Source organism: Parambassis ranga, chromosome 14, assembly GCF_900634625.1.
Source record: "Parambassis ranga chromosome 14, fParRan2.1, whole genome shotgun sequence".
Taxonomy (NCBI): domain Eukaryota; kingdom Metazoa; phylum Chordata; class Actinopteri; family Ambassidae; genus Parambassis; species Parambassis ranga.
In genome coordinates, this window is record NC_041034.1 from 16,962,541 (window position 1) to 16,975,526 (window position 12,986).

The 12,986-nt window shown below is 43.2% G+C and overlaps 2 protein-coding genes across 3 annotated transcripts; one reads left to right on the forward strand and one right to left on the reverse strand.

The window, feature by feature from the left end:
- Nucleotides 1-777: 777 nt before the first annotated feature.
- On the reverse strand, nucleotides 778-4,631 carry ftr83 (finTRIM family, member 83). Its single transcript, XM_028421135.1, has 7 exons — nucleotides 3,963-4,631; nucleotides 3,589-3,684; nucleotides 3,176-3,409; nucleotides 2,929-3,088; nucleotides 2,755-2,823; nucleotides 2,332-2,400; nucleotides 778-1,602 (listed from the first exon to the last, which is right to left on the reverse strand). Exons 1-7 carry the CDS (start codon nucleotides 4,536-4,538, stop codon nucleotides 1,076-1,078), a joined length of 1,731 nt encoding a protein of 576 aa, XP_028276936.1. The 5' UTR covers nucleotides 4,539-4,631; the 3' UTR covers nucleotides 778-1,075.
- ftr82 (finTRIM family, member 82) lies at nucleotides 1,490-12,714 on the forward strand. Of its 2 annotated transcripts, none has more exons than XM_028421137.1 (8): nucleotides 1,490-1,621; nucleotides 8,273-8,890; nucleotides 10,107-10,202; nucleotides 10,331-10,564; nucleotides 10,697-10,856; nucleotides 10,947-11,003; nucleotides 11,214-11,285; nucleotides 11,429-12,714. In XM_028421137.1, exons 2-8 carry the CDS (start codon nucleotides 8,300-8,302, stop codon nucleotides 11,947-11,949), a joined length of 1,731 nt encoding a protein of 576 aa, XP_028276938.1. In that variant the 5' UTR covers nucleotides 1,490-1,621; nucleotides 8,273-8,299; the 3' UTR covers nucleotides 11,950-12,714. The 2 variants fall into 2 exon arrangements, with proteins under 2 accessions (XP_028276938.1, XP_028276939.1); XM_028421138.1 differs by lacking the exon at nucleotides 1,490-1,621 and adding an exon at nucleotides 8,090-8,165.
- The last annotated feature ends 272 nt before the right edge of the window (nucleotides 12,715-12,986 follow it).

Below are 12,986 nucleotides of genomic sequence, written 5' to 3' on the forward strand. Positions count from 1 at the left end.
TCATCTTTAACAGTGAATTATTATCCCATACAGAAGCTAGATGAGAACTAACAGGGGTCTAATGAAAGCGTTGGTAAACAGCATTGCACATTTGTCTCCACTAGAGGTCGCAAGGTTACCTTTAATAAATCCTGAGCAAGAAAACTGCAACAGCAAGTGTGTCACTCTATTAACATTTTGTAACCAGTAACCCTGAGTAGAGCACGGCTTACCGTCAAACATATGTGCCAAGTCAAGAGCTGACTGTAACCTTGAGGATTCAGAACAGGTTTTTCATATCCTTTCTACCATATCTTCAAAGATCTCCCTAAAGTTGAGGCTTAACATTCCACAAACTAAAGTCACTTCATTCCAATGTCACAGCAGGAGGCCACTGAGCGTTGCAGAATATTTGTTTTTTTGTCGTCGTCAGTTGTGAGGTTCACTGGCAAATGTCCAAACCTCAACAATAATCAGACAATGGCAACTGTAGTTTCTGAGCAGTAATCAGGTGGCATTCGGAGCTTAATGTTTGTGTTAGAAAGGTGAAACATTGCTGTGCTTTGCTTTGATAATTAACTCGACGACAAAGAACAGACGGTATACCTTCACTCAGCACAACACTAAAGGAGTCACAATCATGTGTAAACTCAAGAGCCTCTCAGTCACAGGTCACCTGGTCCCGTACACTCTCAGGCTAAACCAGACTAAACCAACACTTATGATTGCGTCCTGGTGGTTGGATGAAAGTGCAGGAGATTGAAACGGATGGTGTAAAACGACACACACACACACACACACAGAAAATCACATTTTATTTTGTCATCATAAAAAAATCTTATACAATATAAATAATCATATGTCAATCATTTTAAATTAGAAGTAAAATGCTCATTCTCTTTCTACACATGATTGTACTTTTTATGTTGATTTGCAGAATATTTAAGTTCATCCTGAATGAGTTCCCTTATCAACACATACAGTGGGTTATAGTGTTAAAAAAAAACATTTAGTTGCATTAAAGCAAAACGTATAACATGTTAAAACAGGACTGAAGAAGTACATCTACACTGAATTGATCACTGGGTATTTTTGTTCACATCTGGATGATGTTAATGGCAGACTCATACCAAACCCAGAAGCCTGGATAGACAGCTTCGCTGAACGAGATCTTGAAGCGATGGATGAGAGACATGGTGTCCCCGACAGCGTAGAAAGAGAGCGTACCCCCTGCGTGGTCCAGATACACCCCAATGCGAGAGGAGTAGGGTGCGTTGATCTGCATCTCATCCTTGTTGTGTCGGGCTGTGTAGCTGGAATCAGAGCAGAAGAGGCTCCATGATTTGCGGTTGTAGCCGATGCGGCAGCTGTCACTGTAACCTGTCCTCTTGATGCCTTTGTAGGTGACTCCAATGGCAGCCCCCTCTCCACTCCAGTCAATCTCCCAGTAGTAGGCTCCTCCAGAGAGGGGCTCCTTACAAAGGACCTGAGGCAGGGAGTCAAACCGGGAAGGGCTGTCACCATAGGACTGGGGGTCTCTCTTCAGGGCAGCTTTCCTGTTCCCTCGTGACAAGTAGAGCTGTCTATAGGCTGTGTTTGGGTCCAGAGTGAGCTGACAAGCATCTGTAAAGATGGAGACAAGGTAAATATTTATTCAACGAGAGGATGCATTTAGCGTAAATTGCTCGAGTTAAATGCAAATGAGGAAATCCAATAAGGCCACAGCCTCTGTTTCACAGTAGCTGAAGCACCCCTCACCACTGCACCACCACCTGCAAGGTCCCAGAGGTTAGAATATGATTAACATTTTTCAGAGATATTTAACTAGCTTGTTTTTAAAGGATTAGTCTGAGACCCTCTGGCTGGACACAACTGAAATCAGAAAGGTGTTAGATGTCACCTGCCTGCTGTGTACCTCCACCTCTGCAGGTCACAGTTGGTGGGACACCCGGCGGCCTCGGCTAGTTCTGCCCGGCCTATTATCTGGAATGCCAGAGGTATCGAAACTGATTGTGAGTGTTAGTTATAAGGTGAGGCCCACAAGTTTAAGTGACTTTAAAGGTTGCACCAAATTATCCCAAAGCAAAGATAACAACTGACTGCAGATATTTTGCTGCAGATACAACAACTTAAGTCAAAAGCAAAATGTACACAGCTGCTAGAGATAAAATGTCTGTAATGATTCAGTCCCATGTCTCTGTCAATACTGTGAGACACGCAGACCTTCCTAAAATCAGATTTTGTGGTCAGCCACAGGGTCTGACAGAGAACCTCATCAACATTTAATTTAGCTCATGCACTGAATACAGCAAAGAGAGCAGTGAACCGTGTCACCACAGAAAACACACTCACATCTCATGAAATCATCCCTGTAGTGAGGTTCCTGGACTGGCACAGACTTGTACATGGGAGCTTCCTCAGCTGTGGAGTTCAACATGTATTATGTTAGAATTCATGGCTGCATGATTTTACTACACAATAGTACTGCATATAATTCTGTTAGGACTGTGAGAGAATATTTCTATTTCAGTGGAGTGTAAACCCACTGGTTGGTTAGCCTTTCTAATCAAAATAAACATTTAACCACGTGAGTGACCTCAGAATACCCTCTATCAAACAGGGTTGTATAAAGCCCTTCTGTGTACAAAGGAAACTGTAAATCTCTCTGACCTTCCCTAGTTAAGCTATGCCAAAAAAATCTAATTGTGTCAATATACATTATAAATACAGATATATGAACTGTTCACATCAGCATAAAAGCTACATTTCTTTTACCTGTCTCCCCTTTCGTTGATCGTCTCATCTTTTTGGATTCATCCAGCTCACAGAAGGTCATTTTGTTAACTGCAAAAACATGGCATGTTTACAACATGGTCATAAAATTACAGGACGATCAGGACATCTGTATGTTATTTTATAACAAGATGTTATTTCCTGCTCCAAACTCACCTGTCTTAGCCACCTTCACCAGTTCGTCATTGCTGAACTCGTTCAGGTGCTGTTTCATCTCAGAGACGGTCTTAGTCACCGGGCCAAAGGTGAAGTAGGGGTTGACGGTCACTGTAGGCAGCTCCTCTGCCTCAGTTTGTGCAATCAGCATGTGGTAGCTCTAATGATGGAAAATTGCAACACAGTCAAGATGAGTTGCAGAAAAGTGACAGATGAACAGTGGTGCCATGGCACTGCTGCTGGTTACCTGGATGAAGTGGATGTGGTCCTCAGTGCGGGACAGCTGGGTGATCTCACTGTCTCTCCTCTTCAGGTCAGCGATTTCATGGGTCAGACGCTCCATGTGGCCTTCTGCGTTGTTGAGTGCTGCCCTCTTGTTGGATGTTATGAGCTTGGCCATCTCTTGCTGCATCCTCTCGATGGAGCGCATCATGTCGCTGAACATCTTCTCACATTCCTGCAGCGCTCTCTGGGCTGAGGTCTGCACAGGAAACACAGAGGCATGTCACAAATCAACAGGTTTTACAAGCACCCTGACAGGAACCGTCATCACTCCCAACAAGAAGGAATGTGGTCAGTGTTTGTAGTTGTGTTAACTCTCACTCAGAGTATAGTGGTTTGTCTGGTCTTATCTGTGTGATGGATGATGGTGGCACACACCTTAAGTGAGTCCACTGCGTGTTTTAGTTCCTCCATCTGCTTGAGGCGGTCATGAATCTTCTCCTGGATCTCAGCCTGGGTGGCTCCTAGCCGTTGCTTTGAACAGATCATTTTTTATGATTACTATGACAACAATATACTAGTTTACAACTCAGATTTCAAAGTTAAAGGTTGGGCTTTGCTCTGTGTGTACAGTGGAGGCTGTATATGTTATCAATAGCCTTATTTTCATATGCACATGCAGCCTCAAACTGCTATAGCTTTGCTTATAGTTTGTTTCATTTACTGTCATGAAACCATATTTTAATACTGTTAGTCTGCCTGTTGCTAAACAGCTGGATACGCCTGTTTTGACAGTTTAAAGTGCTACGTACCTGTTCCTCAGCTCTCTCCTGCTCAGCTGACACCATGTCGTGCCCCTTGTGTTCTTTCACCGTACACAGCACACAGATACACATCTGGTCAGTGCGGCAGAACAGCTCCAGACCCTTCTGATGCTGCGGACAGATCTGCCTGTCCAAGTGGCCAATTTCATCCACCAGCTTGTGTCTTTTAAAAGTAGCCGACTCAAAGTGAGGCTTGAGATGTTTCTCACAGTAGGACGCCAGACACATCAGGCAGGTCTTGATGGCTTTGTGCTTCCGCCCAATGCAGATGTCACAGCCTACATCCTGGGGTCCTGCATAGTTGTAGTCAGGGGATGGAGGCGGAGGTGGAAAGCTTTCAGAGTTGCGTTGAACGGTGGAGTGCCGGGAGCCGCCCATCCGTCTTGGAGTGGGCCTCTTGTTGTAAGTGACCCTGCACTGCGGGCAGGCGTACGAGCCTGTGTGGTCAGCATGATCCCAGTATGTCTTCAGGCAAATGGAGCAAAATCCGTGGCCGCACGGGATGGTCACAGGGTCTCTAAGATCTTCCTTACACAGGTAGCAGCTGTCCTGATCAAAAGACATGATGCTTATTGCCGTTCCCTCTTATGCAGTGGAGATGCAAGGAGGACAGATGCTGACTCGTGTCAGCACTGTGGCAAAGTGAACCTACGGGTACGACTGTGCAAGTTATATAGAGTAAACAGAGAGGGAGGCTAAACTGGTTAAGCCGAAACCAGTAAAACAAGGGCGGGGTAAGGAAACGGACACAGTGAATGCTGCTACAGAGTGCAAGGAGAATGAATGAAATGTGTGATCTAAGATACAAGTTTTAGCCTTGACTGTGGCAACAAAAATTCAAATTTAGTTACTTCATTTTGAAACTATAACAACAAAAAAATACAACAAGACTCCAGGCTTTGAGGGCGTTGTAGAGCAAGGGACGACTGTCGCAGTCATCACATTGATATTTAGAGATATTTGCATTAGTATTTGCATATTACAAAAACAATGTAAACGTAAGTAAAAGAAAATAGAGTGGGGCGGCCACAGGTGTGCCACACTCCACAGCTGACTGTAGTATAATTGCTGAGTGTCAAAGACGCCTGGAGACAGACTGTTCCCTTACCCACTCGCAGAACAAACTGAGCTATTAAAGAGATTATTTTCTGCACAGTGACTCATAAAAATATGGCTCAACAATTTTTCAACAGTGATTTAAGGTGTGTGGATGTCAAGTCAACCATTTTGATGGCAGTTGTTTGGGTTTTCTTGAGCCAGTAAGATATTTACCTTAACCTCACCTGTGGCCAGTTAATTATTAACTCATTTTACCTGAATTACCACTGAATTTATCTAACACACACAGAATCAACACCGTATTTCTGTGGATCAGTTGTAATACTGTGCCAAGTAAGAAAGCTTTTCCAGTCCAATGCAATTAAAAGAATGTTTGCCTTCCTGGGCTCAGACCCTTCCTCTGTATATTTTATCTTACAGTGAACACACCTCCCAGCCAAGATGGAGTTTCAGTGCTGTTGAAATGGAGATAGGAATGCAACTACACTTGATAGCCCAGATAACAGGAGGGCCGAGAAAGCCTGCTTAAAAGATTCCATTGTGTTAGAGCCAGCAAGGCCCAACCAGAGAGCCAGGCCTTATGGGGTCTGTTGTCTGTCAACAACAGTAACTACAGCTGACATGCAAGACTAAATGTAGCATCTTATTGGACCAAACATTCCACTGATCTGGATCCCACTCTGCACTGCGAGGGATCCACAGGGCCACATGAGACTTTAAGTGATGCGAAAAATATCAGCAGAGCTGACAATTAACGGCTATTGCATTACAAATTAATTGGTTTCCACTTAAATATGCAAAATAGTTGTTTTATCATTTTGACCTTTAAAAGATCTTCAACTGATTTGGGCAAAATAACCAATTTTCAGGAAAAAATGGTAAGGATTTAATTTCTGACATTCTTTCTCATCACTTATTGCACCCACTGTAAATACTTTGTATGTGACTTAAATAAGACTCATGTTTACTGTGACAAATACAACAAAAATGCCAGTGAGAGAGCTGCTGAGTCAGAGTCGCATCACTGACTCCAATTTTTATTTCACTGTGAACTAGCTTCATGACAATAACATCAAAAATGGCAGCAAAACCGGTCTTCTAAACTCACACAGTGACTCACTGATTCTGATATTACTGTTTCGTCATTTGTACAGATTTTTAGCCAGTTAGACTTTGCTTCCATGAAACAAAGAAATATTTAGCGTCACATTATAAAGAGTGCAAACAAGATAAACTATGAAATCTTTATTACTTAGAACTAACCTTTTTTTTTTGCTTGGAAACATGCTGCCATTCAAACACAAAGGCATGCATCATCCATTTTTAACCCCGCTCTTTCATTTCTACATGTTATTATTATATTATTATTTTGACTCTGCTGCATGTGCTGCTGCATGTGCTGCTTTTGCTCATGGCTGACGGTGTTGTGACAGCAGAGATGCTTTATACTGTGGTACTGCAGTCGTTCTCATTCACATCTGCTCTGTGTCTACCAACATGGACGAATGTGTCCCCCCATTTACCGTAACAGGTTTAAATATTATGTCTTCCTGTTTTTATTATGCTCAGTCAGTGAATTGGGGGCTTATTTCCTTTGATCAAATAGCCATTTGTGTTCACCTTGAAGAAAGCACACTCACACTTAATGAAGGCTGACCTTTCCCCTTGAACTTGGACTGAGCTGTCGATTACTGTGGAGTTTCTGTCTGAATAACAGAGGCTTACAACAAGCACGCCTTTATCCAAACAGGCCTCTTATTAAATCTTATTAAAGTGTCCCATATCCTAAACATTATTTGGTTTCATATGGAGTCTCTCAGAGAAGCGGTGATGTTGTATTTAATGTGCATGGTGTAATTTTTCCAACAAGTTTTGTCCCTTTGCACTGGCAGGTAGTTAATCTGTAAGCACAGAGTGCCCTCTTTACTTTGGAGGAAGGAAGGAAAACTGGCTTATCAGAAACCTGGCCAAATATGGAGAGGTGAAACTACCTAGTGGATGATGTAATCCAAGATATAAATTGAAGGTGGAGCTAATGTACTTTCAAAAACCTCAAATGTCTCAAAAGTCCTTATCTACATGATTCCAGATCAGAAGCACATACTGTAATTTAAACAATATTTCAAAAAGCAACCCTGTGCAGCACACTGACTGTGAGTGGGACTTCAGTGTTGAGAGAAAGTCTTAGATTATGCCTGATTGAAATGCTAATGAGAGTCCATGATGTCAGCAGACACTTGATGCTGCAGAGAGTCAGGGGTCAAGCTTTTTTTTCCCCTAGGATGTTTTGAATAACAGTACATGAGGAAGCTATGAGAGGGACATTTTGTGGTGTGGCAAAAATGCAGCAGAACTTGTGACTTAACAGCACACAAACATGTAAAACATCCATTGCAACACAATTGGACACTGGCAGGAATGTTCTGCTTGTGTATGCTATGCTCATCCAAGCACGGAGCTGTGCATATTTTCTTTCAGCTGCGCAAACAGATACTATCCGCGTATACCTTCAGTTACAAATTGACTTAAAAGTGAACAGACTGGTCAGACTGGTCACAGTGCAAATACTACAGCTCTGAACCCTAGCTGCTCCTGGACAAACCTACAGCATGTCAGACTTTTTTTAAAAAGAAGCAGTGTGGTTTGAAATTACTCTGAAACTCTGCTGGAGCTCGGAGTGTCTCTGTGTTTGTTTATTGGGTGGTCCCTTAAATTCCTACAGTACCTTAGGCTGCACTTATGTTTGTCGGACTATAACCGGTCTAAGACAATGGCGATTCTGTCTGACAACAATAGGTGGAAGTACAGCTGCCAAGAAGTGTGTGCACAATTCATCCGCAGATGAGCCACATGAGAAATTTAGGAGTAAAGGAAACGGCAGGGAAAATGGAAACCTTTTCTCACACTTGAAATGTCAGTGCTTTTGTTTTTTACATTTCATTCATCCTCTTTCTCTGAACTGTTCTCTCTCCTCTCCTTTCTGCCCGCCTTCCCTCTCTCTCTCTCTCTCTCTCTCTCTCCCTCATTGCTCAACCTGCTTATCTGAACTGGGCAGGGCTCGATATACTCACACACACAGGGGGAGGGCCTTGTCTGCTTTCAATCAATAACCTCAGGAATTCAGAAATACAAGTAGGTCCTGTCTCTGGCAGGCTGTACCACACTCTTGAGGGCGGGCTCCCAGGCACATTCGACGAAATCTCTATCTGCTGCTGCCATTCTCTGTCTGTTTTCTGCAGGTCTGACTGTGTTTGGAGACCATCACAATGGCTGATCACACCTCTCCAGACTACTTCAGCTGCTCCCTGTGTCTGAACCTCCTGAGGGACCCTGTGGCGATCCCCTGTGGCCACAGTTTTTGTATGGACTGCATCAGTGGCTACTGGAATGAAGCTGACTACACAGGGATTTACATTTGTCCCCAGTGTAAGATCACATTCACCCAGAGGCCTGTCCTGCGGCCCAATGCCACTCTGAGCATGGTGGCTGAGAAGATCAAAAAGAGCGGTCTGAACCTCAACCTCAACACGTCACTGGGGAATGTCTACGCAGGGCCGAGTGATGTCCCTTGCGACTTCTGTACTGGGAAGAAACTAAAGGCTGTGAAGTCCTGTCTGAACTGTCTGGCATCTTACTGCGAGAAGCACTTAAAGCCTCACTATGAATCAGCCACCTTCAAAAGGCACAAGCTGGTGGATGAGCTGGGGAACCTGGACAGGAAGATCTGCCCACAGCACCAGAAGTCCCTGGAGCTCTTCTGTCGAACAGACCAGATGTGTATTTGTGCTCTCTGCACCGTCAGTGAACACAGGGGCCATGACATTGTGTCAGCTGAGGCAGAGAGGGGCGAGAAACAGGTAAGAAAACCTCATTCTGCTTCCTTTTCAATACACTAACTGTTGAAAGGCAGAATTACCACTTGTTGAAAACTCAACAAGTGTTCTTGGAGAGCTAAAGGTCAGAAAGTAGCTACAGTAGCTACACAGTTTTTGATACATCACAGACCCTCAAAGCAAATAGAGTGTTTATGGCCCTGCAATACTCACGGTGATTGTACTTTGACCCATTTCACCAACACTATCAGCTACCCTGGCAGGCATTTGTCGCCGCCAAAATAAATCCAGCTCTCTGATTAGCTGCATGGGGGCCTGAGGGGCGTGTCTTGTAGTTATCGACACTGAAAGCTGCTTTCCAGAGAATGTGGGGATCCAGCTGTGGGATAAACACACAGAAACTTCCTTCTGTTGTGTTGGTTCCCACCTGTGGGAGTGGACCTGTAATGATACTGGAATGTCAGGGAGTGAAGACGTGCAACCATTCAGATACAGTGTTGTAACCACAGCAATGCACGTACAAATGGCTCAACTATTACACTGCCAGTAAAAAAAAATGTGGAGTAGATAAGGAGCCAATAGATACTGTAGTGTGAATCTGTGAGTTATATGTTATAATGTGGGAGTGTTATAATATGGGTTAAGAGATTTGTATGCCCCGATGAAGTAATCATTTATTTTAATGTTGCCTTTACAGCAGTGGGAGTCTGGATATTCTCATCCAAAGATTTACAACCTGAATCTCACACATCTCACTCCATCTCCCGCTCTCACTCCCTCTCTCTCCCCTCCCCCTCCCTAGATTCCCCACATTCCTCAAGCTTATCTTGAAGAATGGGTTGGTGGGCTTGAGTAAAAGCTGAATTAGAAGCCTTCTATTCTACATGTCAGTGCTGTGTGCACCTTGAAACATCTCTTTAAAAGTCAGACAGTGGTAGATTCACATTCCTGACATGGCCAGAATTCCACTAAAGATTTTTTCCCCCCTCTCCCCCAGTGAGATAAAAGCAGGCCGTATTAAGAAGATTCTTTGAGTAGGGCTTATTAAGCAGGCCGAAGGGCCTCCCCAGATATTCCTTGATGGGAAAAAAATGTTTGAACTGATCCAGTTCAAAGCTGCAAATCCAATTTCATAATACTTTTGTGATTTATGAATGCAATGCTGCAATATAAATTCAATTAAGCAATGCTTAGAAAATCGTTGAAATACATTGTTTTGTAATGCTCCTTTATTCTGCAGAAACTCTTGGGGGTCTCCCAAGCTGAGATCAGACAGAAATGCCAGGAAAGAGTAAAGGAACTGGAGGAACTCAAGACTGCAGTGGATTCACTGAAGGTAGGGGTTTCATGTTGAAAGTGAGCCTCTCTACCAACCAGTGGAATTTGACATGATACAAAGACATGGCTATAGAAAGTACACGGCCTCCTCTGTGAATCTCTGACATCCTAAATCCTTCTATACAGAACTCAGCCCAAAGAGCCATGGTGGAGAGCCAGAAGATGTTTGAGGATATGATCCGCTCCATTGAGAGGATGAGGTCAGAGGTGAGCAAGCTGATTGGTATCAATGAGAAGGCTGCTTTCAATCAGGCTGAGGCTTTGATCGAGCGATTGGAACAAGAGATTGATGAGCTAAAGAAAAAGGAGTCGGGCCTCAAGCAGCTGTACAGCACCGAGGACCACATCCACTTCCTGCAGGTAACATACGATGATGATGCCATATGTAGCAGGTTAAAAGATCATGTATTTATATAGAACATTATGATTCAAGTTGCTGTGTACAGTATTGTTTTTCATTGACCTCACTACTTTCTTTCCTTTTCCTGTCAGAACTTCAACTACCTCTGCACCCCCACTGACGATGGCTTTATACCCAAAGTGACTGTGAATCCTGACTTCTCCTTCGGAGCTGTCAGGAAAGCTGTGGCTGAGATCAAGGAACGCCTGGAGGAGTTTGGCAGGGAGGAGCTGCTTAAGATCTCCAAGTCAGGTCAGACCTTAGAAGCAGGAACACAGTATCTCTGCATGAAAACACTACGTGCTAAACACGGTGTGCTAAACATGAACGCATACTTTACAGTGAACGAGGTTCCAGTCTACACCACAGAGAGTCGAACACTGGACAGGAGGAGCAGAGGTGAGTGCTGTCATTTCTATAACATTGCTAGGGCGTTAATTATTTAGAGTGGTGATGCAATGTGTGTAAAGAGCTGGGCACAAACACCCAAACATTTGTATATCTTCTTCAATTAAAAACACTGCAGACCTCTTCAACTAAAGAATTAACGACTTGTGTGTGGGTGTATGCAGTTCACGTTGACCGAACACTGTGCTTCTTTATGTGCAGGCAAGCAGGCAGAAATGATGGTGGACAACACCCCTCCTCCAGAGCCAAGGAGCAGAGCAGATTTTGTGAAGTGTAAGTAACCTGAAACATGTCTGTATACCTCATTGTGGAAAGGATATATGCTCGAGTACTGCATTTAGGTATTTGTACTTTTTTTCACTCTGCAATTTAAATTTAACCTGGAAACATAATTCTCCTTTATTCTCCTGCTACAGACTACTGCCAGCTGAAACTGGACCCCACCACAGCTTACAAGGAGCTGTACATCTCTGAACGCAGCAGTAAAGTCATCCGCACCAGGGACCTGCAGCCCTACGGAGACAACCCAGAGAGGTTTGATAGCTTTGCCCAGGTGCTGTGCCGAGAAGCCCTGTCAAAAGGCCGCTTCTACTGGGAGATAGAGTGGAGCGGGGAGTTCTCCATCGGAGTGGCTTACAAGAGCATCAGTCGGAAGGGCAAAGGCTCACTGTGTCTGCTGGGCTACAACGACAAGTCCTGGAGTCTCCTCTGTTCTGACACAGGTTACTCTGCCTGGCACAACCGGGTGGACAAAGCCGTCAGCGGCCCCCACTCCCCCAGGATAGGCGTGTACCTGGACCACACTGCAGGTGTGCTGGCTTTTTACAGCATAGCCAACACCATGACCCTTCTGCACAGATTTGAGACCACGTTTGTGGACCCCGTTTATCCAGGCTTTGGTGTCGGAACCTCTGTCAAAATCTGCAATATCAAATGAACACTGATGTTTTTTACTCTCATTTGAAGTGTTTCTCATAATATACAGCAATGCTTTTGAAATATATATTTTTGCAACCATTTTAAAACTGTACCAAACCACTTTAATGAAGTTTACTTTTGACAGAAATGTGTACATACTTTTATAACTGTTCACATCGCATAGTGCACTATGTTTTGCATTGTGCTGTCAAAACGCATTATAATGATAGCTTTCTTTGATATTATCCAAACATATAATTACTGCATAATAACACAAGCACAATATAAAGAGAAGTGTTAGCCCTTTTAGCATCTGATGACACCTGCTGGATGATATTATAACATGCCACTATGCTATTCCTTATACTGTAAGACATGTCACTCATTGAGATGGATCTGTGAATGTTTCCATAGAAAACATACATTTGTGATGATATTTTTTTTATTATATAATAATTTCTTATGATATCCTTACATTGTTGGTCAATCTTGCTGTGTAATTATTTTCAATGAATTGCACTCTGATGAAAGGTATGCATTTAATACTTTGGTTTTCAAACACTGAGATAAATTCATTGTCCTTTCATTTGGTCATGTTTTTGCATCAGTCGCTGAGTCTTTACAGTGTTGTTTTTTTCACTTAAACTAACCCTTATTTAATTGTATGTATGTTTACTTAGATAATGGACAAACAGAGAATAAGTGCTATCCAGAAAATACTTGTTTTGTAACAAAAAAATTGTTTCAGTTCTAAATAAAGAACTAAATACACTAGAAAAAGTTTGATTGCTGCAGCTGAAGCATTGCTTTGAACGCTGATGTGAAGGATTGCTCTGAATTGCTGGAGAATCTGCAATCTGAATTTAATTTGCTGAAACACGGTTAAGAATTTGAAAAGAGCGCAGGTTGGAGAGATTTTTTTTAGGCACCTCCTCAGCCTCTCTCCACTCTGAGTGATGATATCATCCACTCCTGGCTCTCAACATTCTGCAAATACACACTAATGTTAAACTCAGAAGAGACCTCAAAAATCACTTCATCTTTAATCCCCTGCCA

What these genes read in the sequence shown, in the direction of transcription:
- ftr83 (XM_028421135.1), bottom strand. Translation starts at nt 4,538, where the DNA reads ATGTCTTTTGATCAGGACAGCTGCTACCTGTGTAAGGAAGATCTTAGA. An exon ending in ACCACATCCACTTCATCCAG is followed by an intron (nt 3,089 to 3,175) that starts GTAACCAGCAGC and finishes TTCCATCATTAG; the next exon opens with AGCTACCACATGCTGATTGC. An exon ending in GGTGAAGGTGGCTAAGACAG is followed by an intron (nt 2,824 to 2,928) that starts GTGAGTTTGGAG and finishes ATGTTTTTGCAG; the next exon opens with TTAACAAAATGACCTTCTGT.
- ftr82 (XM_028421137.1), top strand. Translation starts at nt 8,300, where the DNA reads ATGGCTGATCACACCTCTCCAGACTACTTCAGCTGCTCCCTGTGTCTG. An exon ending in GCTTAAGATCTCCAAGTCAG is followed by an intron (nt 10,857 to 10,946) that starts GTCAGACCTTAG and finishes CATACTTTACAG; the next exon opens with TGAACGAGGTTCCAGTCTAC. An exon ending in ACTGGACAGGAGGAGCAGAG is followed by an intron (nt 11,004 to 11,213) that starts GTGAGTGCTGTC and finishes CTTTATGTGCAG; the next exon opens with GCAAGCAGGCAGAAATGATG.